The sequence below is a fragment of the Misgurnus anguillicaudatus genome, chromosome 9 (assembly GCF_027580225.2).
Source record: "Misgurnus anguillicaudatus chromosome 9, ASM2758022v2, whole genome shotgun sequence".
Lineage (NCBI taxonomy): Eukaryota > Metazoa > Chordata > Actinopteri > Cypriniformes > Cobitidae > Misgurnus > Misgurnus anguillicaudatus.
Window position 1 is genome coordinate 315,409 of NC_073345.2, and position 26,506 is coordinate 341,914.

The 26,506-nt window shown below is 39.5% G+C and overlaps 2 protein-coding genes across 8 annotated transcripts in view; one reads left to right on the forward strand and one right to left on the reverse strand.

Annotated features, from left to right (window-relative positions):
- camk2a (calcium/calmodulin-dependent protein kinase II alpha) overlaps window positions 1-26,506 on the reverse strand; it is a 496,915-nt gene that overhangs the window by 65,860 nt on the left and 404,549 nt on the right. The gene's annotated exons all lie outside the window — the stretch shown is intronic.
- LOC129423854 (E3 SUMO-protein ligase ZBED1-like) lies at window positions 12,259-26,351 on the forward strand. The gene is made up of 8 exons (XM_073871669.1): window positions 12,259-12,852; window positions 15,445-15,509; window positions 16,824-16,873; window positions 17,258-17,319; window positions 18,243-18,410; window positions 19,081-19,176; window positions 20,573-20,698; window positions 23,559-26,351. Exons 1-8 carry the CDS (start codon window positions 12,259-12,261, stop codon window positions 23,871-23,873), a joined length of 1,476 nt encoding a protein of 491 aa, XP_073727770.1. The 3' UTR covers window positions 23,874-26,351.

A 26,506-nucleotide genomic window follows, 5' to 3' on the forward strand; every position in this document is an offset into this window, starting at 1 on the left:
ATCAATCTCGCTTCCGCCTGCTCTCTGCCTGGGGTGAAGGACCCAGGCCAGATGGGGCTGCTGTTGCTGTCTTTCCCACCCAGATGGTGGGGGCGTAACTAGGTTGCGCTGCCCAAATAAGCGGCAAGTTGACAGTGAGAGCAGCCTCGGGTCATGCAAGCAGAGGGTGGTTTTACAACCTCACAGGGTATGTCTCCACTATTTTGTGCCCCCCCTTCGAGCGCCGAATTACATGATTCGGTTCTGCTGCAATATTTCTCCTCCATGGGTGGGAAGGAAGCCATGGTTCTCTGGACAGAGATCAATGTATTTCTTTCAGAGGGCACAATAGAGCCTGTGGCCGACATGAACCGCGGGTTTTACAGCTCATACTTCATAGTGCCCTAGAAGGGTAGGGGTGTTACAGCCGATCATGGATCTGCGCATTCTGAGTCAAGCACTTCACAGGCTCCTGTTCAAAATACTCATACAAAAATTTATTCTCAAATGTGCTCTTTACCAGCATTGGTTTGCGGCTGTGAGCCCAAGGTTCCTACTCCCTCTCGGGACCAGGTAGTGATCCTTCGGGCCCTTCCTAATGAAGGTGATTGAGCCATGCTGTGTCCAGCATTTACTCTGACCACACACACAGTTTTAGATCAGCTCTGATCAGCTCTTTGTTTGCTTTAGAGATCAGCAGAAGATGAAGGTTGTCTCCAAACAGGCTGGGCTACACCCTTACTAGGGCTGGGACGATTCACTAATCTGGAAATCCAATACTATCCCAATACTTGTGTGCCGATTGAAAATACTTGATTATACCCTTAAACAGACTGTATATGAGTCATATTAACAAAAACAATGCATTAGTCCTATATCTGTCATGGTTTATGGATCTGTTTTCTCTCTCTGGAGTGTGTGAGCTTGCCCGGTTACGACCCTGATTGCTACACCCGTAAATAATCACGGGTTGTATATATATGGAGTATGATCGTGCATCTGTGTCGGATCGTTGCGTTACTTTCCTTGTTTTGTCTTGCCTGTCTCCTAGTTTGCTCCTTGCTACTCAGTGCTATTCTGAGATATTCTGTGCCACTGGATATTTTTCACCTACGCCGAGCAAAGAGTTATTGGAACTGTTATTGAAAGTTTTGTTTACTGCAATTGTGTCAGTAAACTTCTAAGTTGCTATTGGATCCTGTTTTCACTTGCCTGACAGTGTTGGGAAAGTTACTTCCAAAGTGTAATCCAAAGTAATTAGTTATATTACAATATTACTGTCTCTTAACTGTAATGAGTTACACTACTTTTGCGTTACTTTTGAGTTACTTTAATCAAAATAACTAGTATGACTAGGCATTATAAAATGTTAAAATGTAGTTTATTGCTTCTTATAAATCTAGAAGTTATGTGTTGGCCCTCAAGCTTTGAATAGGCACAGTAAAGACTTATGGCAAAATACAGTAAAAATCACTGTCAGAATCATAAACATAGACAAATGATCTCGTAAAAGTCTGGTAAATTATGGTACACATACCAAACACAATAGAGCTAGAGCCCAATATAATGCAACCTATAGACTAATAACATGGCAAGACATGCAACCTTTTCATTCCTATTCTTTAATTCACTTTTAATTCAGATTCACAGCACAAACCTGGCATGCTCTGGGTTGACACAATTTATCAAAAAGTGAAATTGGAGGATTAGGCCTTAAGGAATACAGCTCATTGCAGTACAATATAAGGATTACATGTAGGCTAACATATAATTGCTTAATAAAACAGAGACAAATAGAGGAACACTGCATTTTGCCAAACAATGAATATAGGCTCCCATACAAATGTTGGTAAAAACTTTAAACAGTAATGTTTATATGTACTATTTAGATAACCATGTTTAAGTCTACACTAATGTTACGTTGTAGTTTAGGTTGCTGTTTGTAATAAAACTGTAGATAGCATAGGAATAGCCTAGCAATCTCTATTATATATTGTGTATGGACTGTAACCATAGCAACGTTAGCTTACCTTGTCATTGCTGGTGTTGATATGGATTTTACTGGCAAGCTTTTTAAAAGTCTCTTTACTTCTGGGATTCAAGCAGCATGGGAGATTGATATAAACTTTCTGTTGCTTTTTCTTAGTGCTCTCATTCGCAGAATTATGCGTGTGCGGCGCTACGGGACCTGATTGCGACCACTTTAGTCAATGCTTAATACAGCCGCGGCCTTCCCAGATTCGGCTCTTTAAGAAACGCGTATATATTTGACACGTACCGTGTCCAAATCCAGTTCAAATACAAAATGAAAGTAAAAATGAACATGCTGCAGACAGCACACAGAAACAGACATACTATTTTCCTCACAGCTTTTTCCTGAGTGGATGCTGGTCACGCGGCATTGGTCAAAAATAAAAAATAAAAATAACACAGTCTAATTTTGAAATGCAGTGTTGTAACTATAAAAAATTACAGAAATTTTATTAGTAATGCTTTATATTACTGTGTTACAGCCAAAACTAATATATTACTGTAATATATTTAGGGCCCGAGCACACCGGGGTGTGAGGACCCTATTGTTCTTCAAGGAGTTATTATTATTAGGGCCCGAGCACACCGGGGTGTGAGGACCCTATTGTTCTTCAAGGAGTTATTATTAGGGCCCGAGCACACCGGGGTGTGAGGACCCTATTGTTCTTCAAGGAGTTATTATTATTAGGGCCCGAGCACCGAGGAGCAGGCCAGAATGGCCTTCACCGTGGGTGCAAAGCCCTATTGTTTTTGCTCGGTTTATTATTATTATTATTATTATTAGGGCCCGAGCACACCAGGGTGTGAGGACCCTATTGTTTTTGGTCCGTTTATTATTATTATTAGGGCCCGAGCACCGAGGAGCAGGCCAGAATGGCCTGCACCATAGGTGCAAAGCCCTATTGTTTTTGCTCAGATTCTTCTGCTTTTTCTTCTCCGAAATGAATCGCATTTTTGAGGGCCTAAACATGCTCGAAAACTCATGAAACTTTGCACACGCGTCAGAATTGACGAAAATTTACATGTGGTATAGGCGTCAGAAGTGGGCGTGTAGAAATGGCTCGATAGCGCCACCTGCAAAATTTCAAAAGAACAACCCTCCCGCTACGAAAAACGTACAGATACGGAATTTGGTAGGATCATCTATCACCTCAAGACGTACAAAAAAGTCCCTTGGAACCAGGCTCTAAAACCCACAGGAAGTCGGCCATTTAGAATTTTTGCTGTGATTTCTGTGCAAATTTTGGCATTTCCAGGCTTCGTACTTTAACGAACTCCTCCTAGAGATTTAATCCGATCATCATCATATTTGGCCAGTATCATCTAAAGGCCTTTGCGATGTTAAATTGCGGAGCTTTTGACTTTTCGTTGGAGGGCGTGTCCGTGGCGGCCTGACAAATTTCAGCGTTTTTGCCATGAAACAGGATGTTGTTCTAACTCCGGCATACAATGTCCAATCTGCCACACCATTCACATGTTTGATAAGGGTCTTGGCCTGAACACATTTCCATGCCAAAATTCAGCTTCAGTCATAGCGCCACCTAGAGGTAGCAGGAAATGCCATGTTTTACGCCATGATTAACTGCTCTTAGAGATTTAATCAAATCATCATCATATCTTGTCAGACTGATTTTAAGCCCTTTGCGATGATAAATTGCGAAGAGCTTTTGACTTTTCGTTGGAGGGCGTGTCCGTGTCGGACTGGCAAATTGTGATGTTTCGCCATGAAACAGGAAGCTGATGTAATTCAGGCATACATTGTCCGATCTGCCCCTGACTTCACAACTTTGATAAGGGTCCAGGCCTGAACACATAAACATGGCATAACTCAGTAACACTTATAGCGCCACCTAGAGGCAGCCGGAAATACCATGTTTTACGCTGTGACTTACTGCTCTTAGATATTTAACCATATCAACATCATATTTCACTAGTGTAATCTCAACACCTTGTGTGATGATAAAAAGCAACTACCTTGACTTTTCATTAAAGGGCGTGTCCGTGGCGGCCTCTCAAAGTATCGCTAAATGAATAACATTTTTGACAGTCTAAACAAGCTCAACAAGTCATAAAACTTTGCACACATGTCAAATGTGGTGAATATTTTTATGTGATATAGGCTTCAGACCTTGGGGTGTAAAAATGGCTCTTTAGCGCCACCTACAAAAATTCAAGACAGCAGCCCTCCCACTATGTTAAATGTACAGATACAAAATGCAGAAGGATTATGTATCACTCCAAGACCTACAAAAAAGTCTCTTGGAGTCATGCTGTAAACCACACAGGAAGTCAGCCATTTTGAATTTTCTCTGTAATTTGAGTGCAAATTTAGCTATTTCTTGGCTTCGTACTTTAACGAACTCCTCCTATAAATTTTATCACATCATCATCATATTTGGTATGTGTCATCTAAAGGCCTTTGCGATCTTAAATTGCAGAGGTCTTGACATTTCGTTGGAGGGTGTGGCTGTGGCGGCCTGTCAAATTTCTGTGTTTGGCAATGAAACAGGAAGTTGTTCTAAGTCAGGCTTTAAATGTCCAATCTGACTCACACTTCACAAATTTGATAAGTATCCTGACGTGAAAACATCAACATGGTAATATTCAGTTAAAGTTATAGCGCCACCTGCTGGCAGCAGGAAATGGCATGTTTTACACTGTGATTTACTGCTCATAGAAATGTATTCAGATCAGCATCATATTTGGTTAGTCTGAACTTAAGGACGTCACAATGCTAAATTGTAAAGATCTTGACATTTAGTTAATTAGGCGTGTCTGTGGTGGCCTGGCAAAGTTGGATGTTTTGCCATGAGAAAGCTGTTGTCACTCAGGCAGGTGTGGCACATCAAAGTTCTTTTGAATATCCAGCCATATTTACCCACTTAAATTTAAATCCCCCTGGTTCACTGCTTTATTAAGGCCATAAGGTGGCGGTGCACATGCGTGCGAGGGCCCTTCCATCGCTGCTTGCAGCTTTAATTAGGGCCCGAGCACCGAGGAGCAGGCCAGAATGGCCTGCACCGTGGGTGCAAAGCCCTATTGTTTTTGCTTCGTTTATTATTAGGGCCCGAGCACACCAGGGTGTGAGGACCCTATTGTTTTTGCTCCGTTTATTATTATTATTATTTTTCTTCTTCTTCTTCTTCTCCGAAATGGATTGCATTTTTGAGGGCCTAAACATACCCGAAAACTCATGAAAATTTGCACACGTGTCAGAAATGGCGAAAATTTACATGTAGTATAGACGTCAGAAGTGGGCATGTAGAAATGGCTCGATAGCGCCACCTGCAAAATTTCAAGAGAACAGCCCCCCCACTACGAAAAACGTACAGATACGAAATTTGGTAGGATCATCTAGCACCCCAAGACCTACAAAAAAGTCTCTTGGAGCGAAGCTCTAAACGCCACAGGAAGTCGGCCATTTTTAATTTTCTCTGTCATTTTTTGACATTTCCAAGCGTCGTACTTTAACGAACTCCTCCTAGCGATTTAATCCGATCATTATCATATTTGGTCAGTCTCATCTAAAGGCCTTTGCGATGCTAAATTGCGGAGATCTTGACTTTTCGTTGGAGGGTGTGTCCATGGCGGCCTGACAAAGTTCGACATTTTCGCCATGAAACAGGAAGTTGTTATTACTCAGACATTCAATGTCCAATCTGCCCCACACTTCACATGTTTGATAAGAGTCTTGACCTGAACACATTTTAACGCCAATATTCAGCTTCAGTCATAGCGCCACCTAGAGGTAGCAGGAAATGCCATGTTTTACGCTGTGATTTACTGCTCTTAGAGATTTAATCAAATCATCATCATAATTGGTCAGACTGATGTTAAGCCCTTTGCCGTGATAAATTGCGAAGATCTTGACTTTTCGTTGAAGGGCGTGTCCGTGGTAGCCTGGCAAAGTGTGATATTTCGCCATGAAACAGGAAGCTGTTGTAATTCAGGCATACATTATCCGATCTGCCCCCGACTTCACAAGTTTGATAAGGGTCCCGGCCTGAACATGTCAATATAACAATAATCAGGTACAGTCATAGCGCCACCTGCTGCACAAAGGCTGTGTGGCACATCAATTTCCCTTTAAATGTCCACGTATATTTACCCACTTTAATTCATATCCCCCTGGTTCACTGCTTAACTAATGCCATAGGGTGGCGGTGCACATGCGTGCGAGGGCCCTTCCATCGCTGCTTGCAGCTTTAATTATTAGGGCCCGAGCACCGAGGAGCAGGCCAGAATGGCCTGCACCGAAAGGTGCGAAGCCCTATTGTTTTTGCTCAAATTTATTATTATTATTTTTTTTATTATTATTATTATTATTATTTTTATTTTTTTAACACTTTTGGGCATTTTGGGTGACTAAACATACTCGAAAACTCTTGAAATTTGGAACAGATGTCAAAGTCGTCCGTCATTGCGACCGGGCAAAGGCTGGAAAGCGGGCGTGGCACGGGGGCTCTGTAGCGCCCCCTGTAATGCAAAAAAAAACATTGATGCACAGATCGGGCAAAAATGTACGCACATGTTTGAGAATTGGTACGCTTATAGATCTCATCGACCCGAACAACTTTCGCCCTCTAACATTTAAGCTCCGCCCAACAGGAAGTTGGCTATTTTGGATTGTTTAAAAAATGCATGCGGTGAACTTTTAAATACTCCTCCTAGAGGATGCATGCGAATGACACCAAACGTGGTGATCATGATGTTGAGACATTGTACTTGCTAAATTGAAAAGGGATTTTTGATATCTCGAACGGTTCTGCCATGGCATGGCGACAAAGTTGTGGCGAAATCAGAGAAACAGGAAGTGTCTTATATCTAAGGCAAAAAAAATTCTTATTGTGATGCCAAGCGGGGCATTTGTTCGTCTGAAGATTCCGGTCGCATCGATGTGCCTATTGTGAGTCTCAGGTATAGCGCCACCACTAGGGGCCAGGAAGTGTGTCAGTCATGAACTTTTAAATACTTCTCCTAGGGAATTCATACGATTGACACCAAATGTGGTGAACATGATGCTGAGACATTGGACTTGCTAAATTGCGAAGGGATTTTTGATATCTCGAACGGTGTTGCCATGGCGAGGCGACAAATTTATGGCGAATTCAGAGAAACAGGAAGTGTCTAATATCTAAAGCAAAAAATGTCTTATAGGGATGAAACGCAGTGTGTATGTTCAGCCAAGGATTCCGATCGTATCGATGTGCCTATTGTGAGTCTCGGGTATAGCGCCACCAACAGGCACCAGAAAGTGTGGCAGTCACAAAAGGTGGATTTTTGACAGTTGCATGTGTTGAACTTTTAAATACTCCTCCTAGGATTTTCATGCTATTGACACCAAAAGTGGTCAACATGATCCTGAGACATTGTAGATGATAAATTGCGAAGGGATTTTTGATATCTTGAACGCTGTTCCCATGGCAACACGTCAAACTTTACTTTCATTTTCAGGCATATTTAAGCCTTTCAGTTGCATACAGTTAACTTTTAAATACTCCTTCTAGAATAATCATGCGATTGACTCCAGAAGTTGTCAACATGATGCCGAGACATTGTAGATGCTAAATTGCGAAGGAATTTTTGACATCTCGAACGCTGTTTCCATGGCAGCGCGCCAAACTTTACTTTTTTGAAGGCTTTTTTAAGGCTCTTGGCGTGCTTAGTTGAACTTTAAATTTGGCACCCACATCAGAGTTTTCGGCTGTTAAGTACTGACAAAAACGTCAGATAAAGGCGTGTCTATTTAGTGTCTCACTAGCGCCCCCATTTGTCTAAAATGTGGGGTTTCTTTTACCTACAGTCCCCAAATGGCTCAGAAACAACATTACATAGCCCACTGATATTTTACCCACGTGATGCCCTTGCCCACCGTGCATCGTTTTCTCGGACGCACCGTGTAGCGGTAAAAAAACGTGCGAGGGCCCGCCATTGCTGCTTGCAGCTATATTTATTATTATTTTCCGAACTGAATCGCATTTTTGAAGGCCTAATCATACCCGAAAACTCATGAAAATTTGCACACGCGTCAGAAGTGGCGAAAATTTACATGTAGTATAGGCGTTAGAAGTGGGCGTGTAGAAATGGCTCGATAGCGCCACCTGCAAAATTTCAATAGAACAGCCCCCCCACTACGAAAAACTTACAGATTAGAAATTTGGTAGGATCATCTATCACCCCAAGACCTACAAAAAAGTCTCTTGGAGCTAAGCTCTAAACCCCACAGGAAGTCAGCCATTTTGAATTTTCTCTGTCATTTTTTGACATTTCCAAGCATCGTACTTTAACGAACTCCTCCTAGAGATTTAATCCGATCATCATCATATTTGGTCAATCTGATCTAAAGGCTTTTGCGATGTTAAATTGCGGAGCTTTTGACTTTTCGTTGGAGGGTGTGTCCGTGGCGGCCTGACAAAGTTCAGCGTTTTCGCCATGAAACAGGAAGTGGTTCTAACTCAGGCATACAATGTCCAATCTGACCCACACTTCACACGTTTGATTAGGGTCTTGGCCTGAACACATTTCAATGCCAATATTCAGCTTCAGTCATAGCGCCACCTAGAGGCAGCAGGAAATGCCATGTTTCACGCTGTGATTTACTGCTCTTAGAGATTTAATCACATCATCATCATATTTGGTCAGACTGATCTTAAGCCCTTTGTGATAATAAATTGCGAAGATCTTGACTTTTCGTTGAAGAGCGTGTCCGTGGCAGCCTGGCAAAGTGTGATGTTTCACCATGAAAGAGGAAGATGTTGTAATTCAGGCATACATTATTTGATCTGCTCTAGACTTCACACGTTTCATAAGGGTCCCGGCCTGAACACGTCAATATAACAATAATCAGGTACAGTCATAGCGCCACCTCCTGCACACAGGCGGTGTGGCATATACATTTTTCTTTGAATATCCACCTATATTTACCCACTTTAATTAATATCCCCCTGGTACACTGCTTTACTAATGCCATAGGGTAGCGGTGCACATGCGTGCGAGGGCCCTTCCATCGCTGCTTGCAGCTTTAATTATTATTATTTTCCGAAATGAATCGCATTTTTGAAGGCCTAAACATGCTCAAAAACTCATAAAATTTTGCACACGCATCAGAAGTGGTGAAAATTTACATGTGGTATAGGCGTCAGAAGTGGGCGTGTAGAAATGGCTCGATAGCGCCACCTGCAAAATTTCAAGAGAACAGCCCCCCCGCTACGAAAAACGTACAGATACGAATTTTGGTAGGATCATCTATCACCCCAAGACCTACAAAAAAGTCTATTGGAACTAAGCTCTAAACCCCACAGGAAGTTGGCCATTTTGAATTTTCTCTGTCATTTTTTTACATTTCCAAGCATCGTACTTTAACGAACTTCTCCTAGAGATTTAATCCGATCATCATCATATTTGGTCAATCTCATCTAAAGGCCTTTGCGATGTTAAATTGCGGAGATCTTAACTTTTCGTTGGAGGGTGTGTCCGTGGCGGCCTGACAAAGTTAGGCATTTTCGCGATGAAACAGGAAGTTGTTATAACTCAGGCATACAATGTCCAATCTGCCCCACGCTTCACATGTTTGATAAGAGTCTCGACCTGAACACATTTTAATGCCAATATTCAGCTTCAGTCATAGCGCCACCTAGAGGTAGCAGGAAATGCCATGTCTTACGCTGTGATTTACTGCTCTTAGAGATTTAATCAAATCATCATCATATTTAGGCATTAAGAGTAAGGTTCTCGATTACTTAAAATAAAAGTATACTGACCCTGCAACAGATGAGCTACTCACTATGGCTATGTTTTTGGACCCACGATTTAAGACCATGTACATGTCCACTGAAAAGCTGGAAGACATTAAAGTGAGAGCTGCCTCAGAGACACAATCCCTTCTGGTGGAGAACACTGCGCTGGTGGAATCATCTCTTGCAGAGGATCAACCTGAACGTGAGAGAGAAGAAGCCACTGCTCCACCACCATCAGCCAAAAAGCTCAAAAAGAGCCTTGGAAGCTTTTTTAAGAAGACCTGCATCTGCCTTATGTTCAGAGAAGCAGATCATCGAGCAAGAAATAAACAGCTACGTTCAGGCAATGGCACCAGACAGTGAGACTGATCCTTTGGAGTGGGGCGATTGCATGAATCTAATTTCCCACGTGTGAGTTGTCTAGCAAAGAAGTATTTATGCATCCCTGCCACAAGTTCGCCCTCTGAGAGGGCATTCAGCACTGGGGGCAATGTTGTCACATGTAGCAGGGCGGCACTGAAGCCAGAAATGGTCAACAGGCTGGTGTTCCTGGCACAAAACTTGTAAAGAGTTTGGTGCCATGTCAAGTTGATAGTTGAGGCTTGAAAAGCTTGCAGTGTTTGACATGTTCACGTTTGTAGTAATGGCTTTTTGATATTCCTTTGAAAAGCTTGCAGTGTTTGACATAATCACGTTTGTAGTAATGGCTTTTTGATATTCTACTGTATGTACTTGAAAAACAGTATTTTATTCAATTTAACATATTTAATTTAGGCCTACTTCATGTTGCAGGTTTGCACTTTTTGAAAAAGGGACTTTTTTGAATGGCCTTTTTGATATCCTGTGTACTTAAAAAACAGTATTTTATTCAATTTAACATATTTAATTTAGGCCTACTGCCTCATGTTGCAGGTTTGCACTGTTTGAAAAAGGGACTTTTTTGAATGGCCTTTTTGACATCCTATGTACTTAAAAAAACAGTATTTTTTTCATTTTAACATGATTTTTAAGTTAGGCCTACTGCCTCATGTTGCAGGTTTGCACTTTTTGAAAAAGGGACTTTTTTGAATGGCCTTTTTGATATCCTGTGTACTTAAAAAACAGTATTTTATTCATTTTAACATGATATTTAAGTTAGGCCTACTGCCTCATGTTGCAGGTTTGCACTTTTTGAAAAAATTAATACTTGCACAATTAAAAAGAAACTTGAAGCAGAAAGTTGATATGAGTTGATTATTTTCCATATAGCAAAATACTTAAGGAGCAAAGGAGATGATGAAAATGTAAGTTTTTATTTATTTATACAAGGTTAAAAAACATAATGTTTTTCTCTCTCATATGGCAACATAATACCGATACCGTGTAGACAGTTAAAAATACCTTGATATGAATTTTAGCTCATACCGCCCACCCCTAGCGGGTACACATGTGAAGTTTTGCTTTTAGTTAAAAGATTGGTAAATTTATATCCACATCATCCAACACTGTTTACGTTCTGCGCGTTTCTAACGTTACATAGGCTAGTAAAACAGCATGAGACGATCTAGTTTTAAAAATTCATTCAAACTGATTTGCAAACCAATTCAAAACATTTGGCCCATTTGCTTTGTAAATAATCGACTCAAAAGACTCATTTATTTGCAATACTTTGTAAGGAATCGACTCAAACTAGTCATTAACTCTTTCACCGCCAGCGTTTTTTAAAAAAGTTGCCAGCCAGCGCCAACGTTTTTCATGATTTTCACAAAAGTTTAATGCCTTCCAGAAAATGATCTTCTTCAAATATATAAACATACAATATATCACATGAAAGAACAGACCCTCTGCTTTCAAACAAAAAAAAACGTTTCATCGTACCTTGAGTAGTTCTTTTGTAATCAGCTTTTGAATATGGGTAGGTTTCTGCAAAAACACCACATTTTGAGCAAAAAGCAGAGATAATTCCATTTTTGTGACGGACTTTTCATAGAGATCCCATTCAGAGCGATCTTTAAAACAGACACGGACATACAGCAGCTTGCCATAGGGCAATACATCCGGGTTTAAAAAGTTGCAGAAGGGCGCCACCTAGTGGATAATAGCGATATTGCGGAAAGACGGAAATACTCGTCATTGGCGGGTAGGGCTGTCAACGAATATTCTAAATTCGAATATATATTCGAATAGTAAAAAAACGAATTTCGAATGTGAAAATTAATATTCGAATAAAAAAACGTGAAAAAAAGTAGAGGCGTGGCTGTCTGCTTTGCGAGTGGGCACGCTAGGTTCAGGTACAGGTCACAGGAGTCGCACTGTCTGGCACAGCATCACTGCAAAAAATTTACGCGTCTTGCAAGATGGCAGAAAGTGCAGAGCCCAACTCGCCCGCAGCAGAGAAAGCTATTTTAACACCTCAAAATCTAAAAAGTTTTTTGGATTTTGGGCAATAGGAGGTAAAATCGTTGAGCCGCGAGATAAAGTAGTATGCAAGCTATGTAAAATAGAGTTAGCATACCATTCGACCACTAGCAACATGAGGTCGCATCTTGAAAAATTTCACCCAAATGAGTATGGCATGTCTGGAACTCCAGCTAAACAATCACGTATTGACACATTCTTTGCATCGCCCACCACAAGCTCTTTGTCTGCAACACGACAAGAGGCCATAACGAAGAAATTAATTTCGTTTATATGTAAGGACATGCGACCGATAAGTGTCGTGGATGGGACAGGCTTCAGGGAGTTCTGTCAAGCAATGGAACCGAGGTACCATATTCCTAGCCGTGGAACAGTCACTAATAGAATCGCAGAAGTGTATAACAGCACCTCAGACAAAATAAAGGAATCAATCAAAGGCAAAGATGTGGCTCTTACCATGGACGGGTGGACATCCCTAGCGACAGTATCCTACGTAACAGCAACGGCCCATTGGATAAATGATGACTGGGAAATGCTTAACAATGTGCTAAAAACTAAAGAGCTTAAGTTAAGCCACACTGCAGAAAATGTAGGGGAATGCATTCAAGAGATCTTGGAAGTTTTTGGCATAGAAAGGGGATCTGTGATTGCCATCACAACGGACAATGCCACAAATTACGTCAATGCAGTGGAGAGACATCTTCAAACGGTAAATATACCATGTGTGGCGCACACAATAAACTTGGCTGTGCGTAAAGGGCTCGGGGTCAGAGCCATTGAAATCCCCGTTAGTAGACTGAAAGTGGCGGCCTCACATTTCAGCAAATCTTCAGCCGACAGTTACCTTCTTCAGCAGAAACAACAACTTTTGGGATTAAAACTGAGAAGCTGATTAACGACTGTCCGACACGATAGAACAGCACATATGAAATGATCTGCCGTGCATCGGAGCAGCAAGCAGCTGTGTCAGCTGTCATCTTTGAGAAAAAACTGTCAAGAATGGAGCTCACCACAACTTAATGGTCCCTAATGGAAAAGGTAAGCATAGTGTATAAAATATGTACCGCAATCAGTCAGTGATGGAGGAAGTATCTCAGTAGCCTACTTAAGTAAAAGTACAAATAACCAGAGACATATTTACTTTAGTAGCCTAAAAGTAGTACAACAAAGAAAACCCTACTTAAGTAAAAAGTAGCCTACCTTATTTCAAATGTAGGCTACTTTAAGTATTAAAATTAAAAGTACTTGCATTACAATTTATTTTCGTAATGTCTATAATTCTAATAATAAGGACTGTAACAAAATGAAACTGAAATCACGACACACACCCTATTTGAATTTATCATTATAAATTATAATTTTATCATTATAAAAGCCTTTCTTTAAAGTTAATTTCGTTTTGTAATAAATATATCTAGCTATATCGAAATGTCTACTTTTAAACAGAAGCAATGCAAAACGAAAGAACACAGACTGCTCTCTGCCAGAGGTGGAAAGTAACGAATTACATTTACTCACGTTACTGTAATTGAGTAGTTTTTTTGTGTATTTTTACTTTTTTGAGTAGTTTTTAAAATCTGTACTTTTACTTAAGTATGTTTTATTTAAAGTATTGTACTTCGATACATTTTACTCCGTTACTGAGTAAAAAAATATTTTAAAAAGCAAGGTGATAAAGACGCGCAACAGATGTAAATGGGCGGGGCCCAGAGGAACGCGCAAAAAGAACCATGGAGACGGACGAGACAGGCGCGCGCTAATGCAGACCCGCATCAGTTCAAATCTTATGAAAGAAACCCCTGGTCATATTTAAGCGACCACTTTCCACTGACGCGAAGCGAGTGTTTCATTTCTATGAAAGGTAGGATTTATGCTCTTAAGTACGAAATTGCACGACACGTTTTTAATACCATGCGCATTATCTTCCAAGGTCTAGCAGCTTCGCGTCAAGTCAAACACAACTTCAAAACGTCCTCGAGAATGCGCAGGTCATAGACATTGCAGAGAGAGAGAGAGAGAAGAATAAAGGTCATCAGGTACCCAGGTCAGGGAAGTAAGAAGATAATAAACGTGTCAAATGTATATGGACACTCATCTCATTATATGCTCATTTAAACTATATATAGTTTAATAAAATAATGTATGTTACCAGCAATACATGAATTACAACCTTACTATAGTGATTGTATTTACAAGCTGCTGACCACCTTCAAAAGTGCATAACTCACATGTAAAAATCATTAAACAATTCCATAAATGTTTCTTACTTTAAAAAAGCTTTTTATTTTATTAACTTTTTGTTATTGCACTTTAATTGTAAAGATGTTCCTACAATTAAAAACAACTAGTTTGAGATGTATATTCCCTTGTCGTTTTTGAACTAGAATACTAGAATCCTCCACCTCTTCCCGCTGTAAAAAAGTAACTTTTACTCTGAGTAAAGTTAAAATGACTTACTTTTTACTTTTACTTGAGTAGATTTTTAGGCAAGTAACTTTACTTTTACTTAAGTAAAATATTATTAAAGTAACTTTACTTTTACTTGAGTAAAATATTTTATTACTTTTTCCACCTCTGCTCTCTGCTTATGCAGGCTAATCCGTAAGAAATGTACATTTCTCTCAGGCGCGTTCACTACTGCAAAGATCGCGAGTCAGCATAGCCGACTTCATCTTTGCAGCCACTGACAAAGAAAAACACTTGTTTATTTATATACAATTAACATTTATTTTACATATTCAAAATCATTACTTTTTTGCCAGTTATTTTTGGCGGCGGCACTGAAAATTGGCATCGTTACATTCCACCACTGACCGACAAATGCATAACTTTCTAATATACCTTTTAAATAGGTAAAATGATGGCCCTAATTTACTTTGTGTGAATGCTAATATTAATGTAATTTTCTACACTGTAATCCCTAACAGTTGTACTAGCTCATACTAATAAGGTCATAACAGTCAAATGTCGTTATGCAATTTACCACACTATAAAATATTGAGCTCTTTTGAGATTTATGCCACTTTAATTGAATAGGGCTCAATATTTTGTAGCTAATTTCTGTGGAACACTCAAAAAGTTTATGAACCACACAGTAGTGTCATGACGTTATTGACGTCATGACGTTCCTGTGGGTGGGTCTTATCTCTCCCTCAGGAATGTGGAGTCAGCCATCTTGAATTTGCCCTGATGCGGGAAAGTTTTTGCCAGCACGTGTGGATGGGAACACAGTTTAATTTGTTTTAATATGTTTGTAATGTCCAATTTTACCCCCCCCCCGCTTCAAAACACAACTACCTAGGTTATTTTCATCAGTCTTATTGCCCTCCTTTTCTTAAGCGCCGTCTTATCATCAGCCCCGATTTGGTAAGTAACTCTTAACGGTTTATATTTATTGAATATCGATAAATAGTCTTATATTTTTAAACAAGAAATACATTTGTTCAATGTGCATTGTGAATATTTGTTGTAAATAGTTTACAAATCCAAGTAATCGCAACGTTAGAAGTTTTGAACTACACTTCCCATAATGCATGTATGCCCGGGACATTAACGGTGGAGGTTAGTTTGAACTTTCTGAGGCAGAGAGATAACGAAAGCATAAAGTTACACCATCTTCCCGGTTGTTGTTTTCGCTGTTCGCCGTTAATGCATGTAGTGATGGCCAAATGAAGCGTTTCGAAGCATTATTGCTTTCCGATACAATTGTGTCGAAAATGGTTCATTACTCGAAGCTTCATTCAAACAGAAAATGCACACCACCATCTGCTGGTGAAGTAAATGTAATGCAACAAAGCTGACAATGCGAGTAGGTTAATGTACCCGCCCCATTTGGGCTGTCAGAGCTTTGACACTGTGTTCATGTTTAAAACCCTCAATAAAACATTGAGCATGAGATGTGTTTGTGTGTGAATATTTAGCCGTAAAATACAGCACTCTACAACTTACTATAACTGGACATTTATGTATTTAAAAATGTATTTATAATGTGGCAGAGGGCAACTGGACAGGGCTTGGACAATGTGGAGGAGGGTATTCATTAAATGTTGTGGTTTTATTCAGAAATATAATTTTATATTAATTATAATATAATTGTATATTTTTTAATAATTTTATAATATAGCCTAATAGGCTATACATTTGGTGATGTGGGCGATTTCTTTCTTTTTTTAACAAATTCACCAGCTTTGGAGAATATTCTCTCACATGAAACAGATGATGCTGGAGTACACAAAAATTGTTTAGAAAGCTTTTCTATGGTTTGGCTTCACTTGTGTGGAAAATAAAGCCGCCAGTTTCAAACCTGTCAATGCCGGATTGGGCTATCAAAGCAGTCGTGTGGTTCACTAGAGAAATGAACCAGTGTGTTTGCTTCAGACGTCGTATTTCACGTGACTAGTGACGTAACGATACAAGCTCCGAAGCAGTGGTTCATTGCAAGGACTTTTCGAGTCTGAAGCAAGCATCGAAGCTTCGGTGTCAAACGTAACATCACTAAATGCATGTGCTTACTTTGAGTATATTTATTTCAGTAAGTGTCTGCATTACACCGTCAATATTTTACGTTGTCGAGCTGTCTGTCTGTATGTGTGTGCTATCGTGAAACGAACAATATTAAACAACATAATGTGAGTGTGTTATCATGATGCTAACCAGGCATGTGTTTTTATTTCTTCGTAGGCACAAGTGTGTGGCTTTGAGATCATCTCGAAACAATTTTAACAGTTCAGGTAGGATGTATTAGTGTGAAATAGTGTTATTAAGCGTTTGTTTTATTTTACGTGTTTCCACAGTTGTTCTTTTGCTATTATTTAAATGTTTTCACTTGAACCCTTTATTAATACTTTGTTAAAACAACAACACTAGAAAAAACAGATCTATAAGCACACAACGTTGATGCTTTGCTTGTTGATAACTAACTTGCTCAACTTTTAATGTTTTAATTTTTACTAACATTATAATTTTTACTATAATTAGTGTACAATTAATGTTTTTGATAGGTTTGAAAACTTTTTATCTGTATATTAACTTTTTAAATTTAATTTATTATTATGTTTTATTTTAAAATGTTTTTAAAGATTAACAAATCATCTTTGCTTGCATGTTGTGTACAGATATTGGACTACAACGAGTGCTACAGAGGGTCATTGTTTCACCATCAGACAGGTGCCAACAGGTGAGTTTTGTAAATGAAGAATTTCGCCGTGAATTTTTCACATTGTTTAGGTTTCTGCAGCAGAACAGACTTAATCAAATTACTGATGTGTTGTCAACTGATTGGCATTATTACCCCCCATTCAAAATTTTATAACACATTCTAACTTTGCCAAAATTGTCCTTGTTGAGAGCAATTTCCTTTAAAGAATGACAATTAACTTTCTATTTGACCTTGGTTCTGACTCATCCCTAATAGAATTGCCCTTGGTTTTGCTACCTGTCAACTGAAAACTTCTTAAAATACATTCACAATTAGAGGTCGACTGATTTATCGGCCGGCCGATTAATTGGCCGATTTTTGGCATATTTTTAAAAATCGGCTTTGGCCGATTTTGCTGCAAAATTAGGCCGATTAATAGGCAGGCGAAAGGTCGGAAGACCAAATCATATCCACAAAGGAAATGTTTTTCGTGTTGTTACAGTAAGACTTTGTTTACAGTTTTGCGCTGCTCAGCCTGGATTAGAACACAGCGCGTCCGATTCGCGAACTGACTACTTTGAACGGATTTGTTTGAATGAACGGTTGAAACAACAGATCTGTCCCAACACTAAACTCACAAGACGTCACTGTCAGCACAATCAGTCACTTATAGCGTCTCAGAAATGAGAATGTAAATGTGTTTAGAAAGATTTGCCCTAAATAACAGTCTCAACTAAAAACCATAGACATTTACTATGTTAACTTTATGATGAATAAATAGTTTATCAGCTCTACCAAATAAGGATTTTATCCTACAAAGCAATAAAAGCCATGGTAAAAAACTGATCAAAGATGATGACAGCAGAGTGTCAGGTAATATCTGCATATCGGTCGACCTCTATTCACAATTCTGTTCCTAATTCATCTTTGTACATTTTTGTGTTATTTTGTCCATGTAACAGGTGTTTGCAGAGTTCCACCGAATTAACAATGTTAACCTGCGCAATCAATTCTACAAGGAGCTGGACAGACACACGCCTAAACTAATCACCTTGTTCAGAGACAAGGCCATCAAGACTGGCAAGATAGCGGAGGAGCTAGCCAAGCTCATGAGGATTTATGACCTTCAGGTGAACTTTGCATGATTCAGAAACAGATTATTAACAGATTGTTTGTAGAGAACTGTAAGAAGCCATAGTCTGAATTGCCTCTAATGTGGCCCAAGGTTAAATGATTATGCCATGAACACAACGTTGTCTCATCAGAGATCAGTGTCTTGACAAGATGCATTCAAAAGAGGTACCCTAAAAAGATACTTTAGCAGCTTCAATTTGAAGAAGTCCAAATAACTACTGTTTTCGTAAATTTGATTAACAGTTTTAAGTGTTTTTCCTTTGTGAGTTATTAAAGTATTTACAACAGAAAGTTATTCATATGAAAATGTTTTACTGAAGAAATGGTGACCCAAAGTACTGAATCTACCATCTAAAGCAGGGATGGGCAACTTCGGTTCTGGAGGGCCGGTGTCCTGCAGAGTTTAGCTCCAACTTGCCTCAGCACAACTGCCTAAAAGTTTCTAGTATGCCTAGTAAGACCTTAATTGGCTGCTTCAGGTGTGTTTAATTAAGGTTGGAGCTAAACTCTGCAGGACACCGGCCCTCCAGGACCCAAGCCGCCCATCCCTGATCTAAAGCAATGACCACCATCAACATATGGAGCTATTAAACACTTAGATTTTATTAAGTGTTTGCTCTGCGTTTGTGTAATTACTATTGTAATGGATACTTTTTCTCCATCTAGGAACAGCGTGATGTAAATATGAGACGGGCCCTCGTCCTTCGTGCACTTCCTGTGTACCTACGTGAAGATTCCTTCAAGTTCTTCAGGATCTGTAATGTAAGTGTACTGGCCTTACTACCAATCCCTTTGCCTAGCTATTTAGTCAGCTTAAACATATGACATCACTTAACGGACTCTAGGAGAACCAGGGGGGTGTTCCAGAAAGCGGGTTATGTGAAAACTCAGAGTGAACACTGAGATGAGGGAAACTCGTGAGACTGTTCTTATATTTCATTTTCTTCAAAAGCTAATATAAAAGAAAGTGATGTTAAATTCAAAATGAAAAGACAACTGCATTTAAAACTTAGTGACTTATCTGTGTTAGTGATTTTTATTACGGCCACAGCCAGAAAATGTTTGCTTCCTGTTTTCTCCTGTTGCCATGGTGAATCACAGTATAGAGGGTATGCACATGACGTCACCGTCAGTGAGAGGGACTGCGGTTACGCCCATTTCGTGGCAAAAGACAGAGCAGCAGCATTTGAGTACAGCGTGACATCGCCGAAAACGCGTCGAAATGGGAAAAAGCTGTATGTGATAGACTGTACTAACACTGGATTTCCACTTATTGCGGAGCAGCTGCAGATCGGCTCCGCTGCATTACGCCTCCACACTCCGCCGTCCGCCAATATTGCATATTAAAATGTATTTAATACCCAATTACATTAAGTGTGTTATTTTACTTGAGTAAAAGTAAGTTAATGTACTTAATGAGTTCAGGGTTAGGCTCAGAGTTTGTTGAACCTCCTTTCTGGAATACCCTCCAGAACCTGTTTTTGAAGTTTATTTGAGTTGTTATTCTTCAAACTGGCATGTAGAAATTACATAAATAAGTGGAATACTTTATACTTACCTTTTTAAAGGAATAGTCTACCCTTTTTCCATATTAAACTATGTTATTACCTCAACTTAGACGAATGAATACATACCTATCTTTTTTCGGTGCGTGCACTGTGCAGCGCGTTGTGGATGTGTTGGCATTTAGCCTAGCCCCATTCATTCCTATGGTACCAAAAAAAAGTTTTATTTTGTGGCACCATACTTACTGGTATAACTCCTCATGTAACAGTCTTTAAATAGGGAAAACACGGAAGTGTTTGGTGGCTTCCCTGTTTGGTACCTTAGGAATGAATGGGTCTGGACTGGGTGCTGGCACATTCGCGATGCGCTGTGCAGTGCACGCATTGAAAAAAGATAGATATGTATTAATTCGTTTAAGTTGAGGTAATAACATAGTTTAATATGGCAAAAGGGTAGACTATTCCTTTAACAAAAGTATGCCAACAGATAGGTGTGAAACTAACATAAGATATAAGCATATGAAAAGAAAATAGTTTAAACATGTAAGTTAGTTGCAGTCTAAGTGCTAAGTGACAGTAATCTCTAGACATCATTAGCATGATTTGTATCCTTGAAGGGCTGAACTCATTCTTGTCTTATTTGTGTGTTATAGTCAGCAGATGGTCCAGACCTCACTGACACTCCAGTGGCTCTCCTGACAGTTGTCACGGATGAACCTACTGATGCAGCCCTCTTCAGCCCTGAGAGCATCAGTATTGTCGTGGAGGATGAAATACTTGTGAGTGGTCCCACAAATCTGGCTGACTCATTTCTCCTGCTCTTTGGGTACATCTATGCACTAGACCTACAGTACCCAAAAAATCTTGAGCTTACATTTACATTTGTCCAAAAGGTTGTCATGTGTCTTGAGGACAACAAACCACTAAAAGGGCGTCTACTGACGCTGAAAAATGATTTGTTCAATGAGTGAATTACTCAGAGTTGAGATGGGTATTGAGGAAGTTTTTTTTCCATTTCTTTCGATCCATTTCCGCCTCTTCTACCTCAGATTTAAGGTGTGACACTGTTTGCCTGTTCTACCTCAGATTTAAGGTGTGATACTTTGCCTGTTCTACCTCAGATTTAAGGTGTGACACTTTGCCTGTTCTACCTCAGATTTCATACATTGATTGTTAAATTTTAAAAACATTGATGTATTGCCCAGCCCAAGTTCTTGTACTAAATATGTTCAATTCATGCACTATACATGTTTAATGTTCTGCTGCCTAATGCCTACCTTGATGCATTGCCTTGATGTTGTCAGTTGAAGTGCGGCACAGAAAAAAACAGCACTTTATTTGAATGTTGTATTTTAAAAAAGTAAGTTGCAGCCTTTAAGATACAGTAGAATCAAAACGTGTTAAATGGCTCCACATTCTAATAGTTGTTGTTGTTGAGGATAGATTATACTTAAAATCTTATAGATTTTATCATGAATCCTTTGAGTTTTATCCTATTTTTACCAAAAATACTGAATCTACCCTCTGTAGCAATGACCACTATCAGACATGGAAATTATAGCACTTAATGTACTTTAAAACACATTTTGTTTTTATAGATTTGTTTTGTCACAAGCACTTTGTTTTGACTGATCCATTTTGATTCGTGCCTTTTTAAAAAGCACATTGTGTTTAATAAAAACAGTTGTTAAAGTGCCCATATTATGAAAAACTCACTTTTTCTGGGTTTTGGGGTGTTATTTTGTGTCTCTGATGCTCCCACACGCATACAAACTTGGAAAAAAATCCATCCATGCTGTTTTGAGTGAGATACACGTTTCTGAATGTCCTCTGCCTTGAGTCTCAGATTGTGCGAGTTCAAACTCAGCTCCGTTGTGACGTCACAAACCGTTTCGTCACATTCAGTTTGAATTTTCCCGCCCACCACCCCACACGCAGGTCCCCACCCACCAGGGAGCTAGAGAGAGCCCCGAACAGTCAGTCACTTCGCTCGCTGATACCCTGCTGTTATTATGTCTCACTGAAATAACAGCGCTATTTGGATATTATGGATTATACTCCCGCCTACTTTTAAAAACAAAGTTTTAATGCGTGGTTATTGGAACCCGGAGTAATCTTATATACAGTGTGTTATGACGCAAATAGTCATCAGATTGCAGGCGATAAGACCTTCATGCGAAATCTGATGTAAACAACAGACTATGTAGCTCCCACGGATTATACGCATTTGTGGACAAAAATGGATGTATTTTTTATTTGTATTGTATTTTACTGGACTTTCATGGATCATTCACACGTTTGAAACAGACTGGATTCGATTCGCGATCTTTGTATCAAACACAAAAGGTAAGAAGTCACGTTATATTTTGCATGTTGTCATCTTCCATCACAAAATACTACATTTATGATGCTAGAGCTAAATTTTTTTTGCCAAACTAACCGAGACCGGGCCTTACGCACCGGCTTTTCTGACGAGGCTAAGTTAACCCCCGAGCCTCTAATAACTGTACGGTCCGGAGCTCCCGCTAGCTTCTAGCAATTAGCACGCGGTCCACAAGCAGTATACATCCCCTACCGGGTCTTAATTTCTGTAATTTGCAAAAATAATGCGTTTGAAAATGTTTATAACAGGAATATGTTAGTATTGTCCAGGGAAAACGAGTTTATTGTTGAGACTGCTAACGTTACATCACAATTTACTCTGGAATCATTGTGTGTCATGAGTTTCTTCTCCTGTAGTGTACTTATTAGTGATACTTTTCTGCATGATTTGTCTGTTGGCAACATAAACCGTTAATAATAATATATAAAATAATAACACAGTATGGTCTGTACTGCTCACGATACCACTGAGCACGCGCACGGGCACATGACGTTAGTAGTGGGGCGTGATCAAAGGAGCAGCAACTCATAAATATGTAATGACTGGCTCAAAACGGCACAATCTAAACTGCCTTGAAACAGAGGCTCATAGTGATGGGTAACAATCTTTTCCTACAAGCTGTTTCGAGCAAACAATTTTTGAAACATGCTTTATGGAACTCATACACCTATATATAACTTGTGGAAAAGCAGTCATAAGATGGGCACTTTAAATTGTTACTGTGGTGTCACTTTTGTGTTTTCTAACATTGCTAGCTGATTATAACTGTGTAGTGGTCCGACATCAGTATTTCAGTTAAGAATTAATTTTGAGTGCATGTCCCACATTAAGTTGAGAATATTAAAAATTTTTGAGTGTTTTTCCCACATTATGAGTTGAGAAATATTTAAAATTTTGAGTGTATTTCCACATAATATGAGTTGAAGAATATTTAAACTTTTGAGTGTATTTTCCACATAATATGAGTTAAAGAATATTTAAACTTTTGAGTGTATTTTCCACATAATATGAGTTGAAGAATATTTAAAATTTTGAGTGAATTACTCCCTAATTATAAGTTGAGGAATATCAATATTTATAAGATAACATTGAAATAATTTAAGGCAACTGAAAATGTAATTTTTGTTTTATCTAAACTTAAAACATTTAAAAACATCACTAAAATATTTTTGTGTAATCTGTTACAAAATAATTTTTGAGTTCTGTGAACTTATTAGGTTTTACAGTGTAATATTAACGCATTATATTTATTGCAGGTGCAAGAGGTTCTTAAACCTTTTAAAGTTGCAACAGAAGCACTCTCAACTGACAAATATCCAACAGCGTCGGCTGTACTGCCTTTAATACATGTTTTGCTCGCTCAACTGAAGCGAACGCCAGATGAACCAGAACCACCTGCATTGTCAGAGATGAAGATAAAGATCGTCACAGATCTTGAGAAGCGTTACAGTGTGGAAAAGGGCGCGTTTATGCTGCTTAAGAAAGCGAGTTACCTGTATCCACGCTTTCATCGCCTCGTTCATTTGAAAGAGGAGCAGAGACGGCAGGTGCAGGCGGCTATACTGGAGTAGATGAAACAAGTGAATGTGGCAGGAAGCACAGACAGTGAGGCCGCTGCTGGACAACCCGCGGAGAAAACTGCGTTATCTGCTATGGGCTGTCTCTTCGGAGACACGTATTGCACAGACAGCCCAGACCAGGACATCAGTCTGCAGCTTCAAAGAGAGATGTTGATGTATGAACAGGAGTCTCCAATACCTGCTCAACAAAATCCTCTCATGTGGTGGAAAACTTTGGGCTCTGGGAGATACCCTCACGTCGCCCAGATGGCAAAGAAATATCTTTCCATCCCCGGATCCTCAGTGCGTTCAGAACGCGTCTTTTCCTCCGCCGGGAATATAGTAAATAAAAAGAGATCAGCACTGTGTCATGACAGGGAAGGAGAGACTGGACGCAAACGCAGAGTTCAAACCAATAAATAACATTTAATAATAAAACTGGAAACAAAACACGAGGAGTAAAATAACAGGCAGGTAAGTGACACAGGAACATCCAACGTGAACAGGAACAGACATGGAAGTAATGACAATGACAATAATCCGGCAACCGGTGTGACAGAAACAAGGCATATAAATACAAAGACAATTAAACATAAGACAGGTGTGGTGTATTGGCTTAATGAGTCAATGAGAGTCCAGGTGAGACGGATTAGTGCAATACACAAAACATGACACGGACTAGCCGTGACACACTGGCTCCTTCAAATGTGGACTATCTTGTGTTTTTGGCAAATAACCTGTAGGCCTTTAGGCATAAGGCCCGACGGTCACAGTACAATAAACTTGCAGTCAGTTTTTTTCTTTTTTTATACAAGCACAAAGAATGTAAGTAGCCTTTTTCGTGTTTAATAGCACTTTAATTTTTATGAACCTCAGGGTAAATTTGTCTTCACATTTTTTTTTGTCACATTTCTCGGAATTGTGTGCCTCATTTTATTTAACGTTAAACAGAAATATTACTAAAGTGTAGGCTACTGTACTGACTGAATACAAATTGCATTAATAAAGGATAAATGCACTGCTTTCACTGTTTGATTATTTACCGTTTCATGTCAATGAAAAGTTTCACGTTTACCACAGCACAGCTCGCTCGGAGCGTTCAATGTCAGTTATATACTGTAAAACTTTAATTAATATTATTTGTTTCAATCACTGAATGAAGCCTGCTATATTTGGAACAAGAGTCGTGACCTTAAATTGCTTGCACAAGACTTTTGATCAGCACTCAAAATTTGTTTGTTCATTTAAACCATTATGCGCACATTGCGCAGAGAGCGTGAGGGCGAGAGAGAGAGAGTGAGGTCTGCGGTCTTGGCCATTAGTTGATTTACTAGTTTTTGTGTAGGTAATACGTTGTCAAATATGTTTAAACTTAAATAGACTACCTATACAAGTAGTTATGTCTCTTTGTATTAATTTGTCATGTTATTGACGTAATGCGCGTCATTGACAAAATGCGCAACCAGATATTTGAATAGTTCGAATATTCGTTTTTTTTTTTTAGAGGGAATATTCGAACGTCGTTTTTGAGCAATTTTGACAGCCCTATTGGCGGGGAAGCGTTTTCTCTTGATTGACGAGATATCTCGTCAATGGCGGGGAAAGAGTTAATACGCCAATGGCCAAGAAAAACACGACGGCACTTCAAAAATAAAATACACATTTAGTAATTAATTAAAATACAGTAACGAAGGAACGCCGCAGAGTGTAACAAAGTAAAAGTACAATTTATTTGTTTCCACCTCGGAAGGGCAACTTGAGTCGAGAAGGGCACAGTTGCCTGGGCAACCTAAGCAACCCCCCTCCCCCTGTGCACATCCCTGATCACATGCATGGTTTTATTGTAATGCTGACTTTTTCGCGTCAATCCACAATCATTTAAACCATAAACAATGTAGCTGTCATAGAGCCGACGCCGAACCGATCGCAGCTATAAGCACTGTCCTTGTTGGGCTAGGACGTGCCACTCATGCGTCTTTACAAACAAATACGTTTACAGTATTACACTGACGAAAAAGGGAATTAAACTTGTCATGCCATATATCATTAAAAAAAGAAAGGGTGAAAGGGTTTAACGTTAGATGTCTGAATCATTCCTACCTGAAACTAGGCATCCTACAGACGAGGTTGTTGCTCCAAGCATTCAGAATATAACATCCATTTGCAGTTTTGTGCACAAACGTATATGAGAAATATTAATATTCCATCGGATTTAGTATCAAATAATACTCAGTATATATAGGTAGGGATGTCCTGATCCGATCGAATTGATCGGGGCAGATTTCCCATCACGTGGTTTCAGACTCTCAGGACTCGGATACATATGCAGGGTTTTAAATCCGGCGTCAATGTCTCGCTCTGCTCCGTGCCAGTGTACACCCTGCGCTGGTGCGTGTGAACTGAAGAGAATAGGCTTGTTCGACTTCATGCGGCGCCACAAAAACCGGCAGCCGAATGACGTCAAAGTTTCGCGAGAGTGATTTAGAAGCAAACTCCTCCGTATGATTTTGCGGATCATTCTCGCGTTAGTTTGACGTCACCTGGCTGTCGATTGTTGCGGCGCCGCATGAAGCCGAACGAGCCCATGACGTGTTTTCATTCATATGCTTCACACTCGTGCGTGCAGGGAACCCATGAGAAAACCG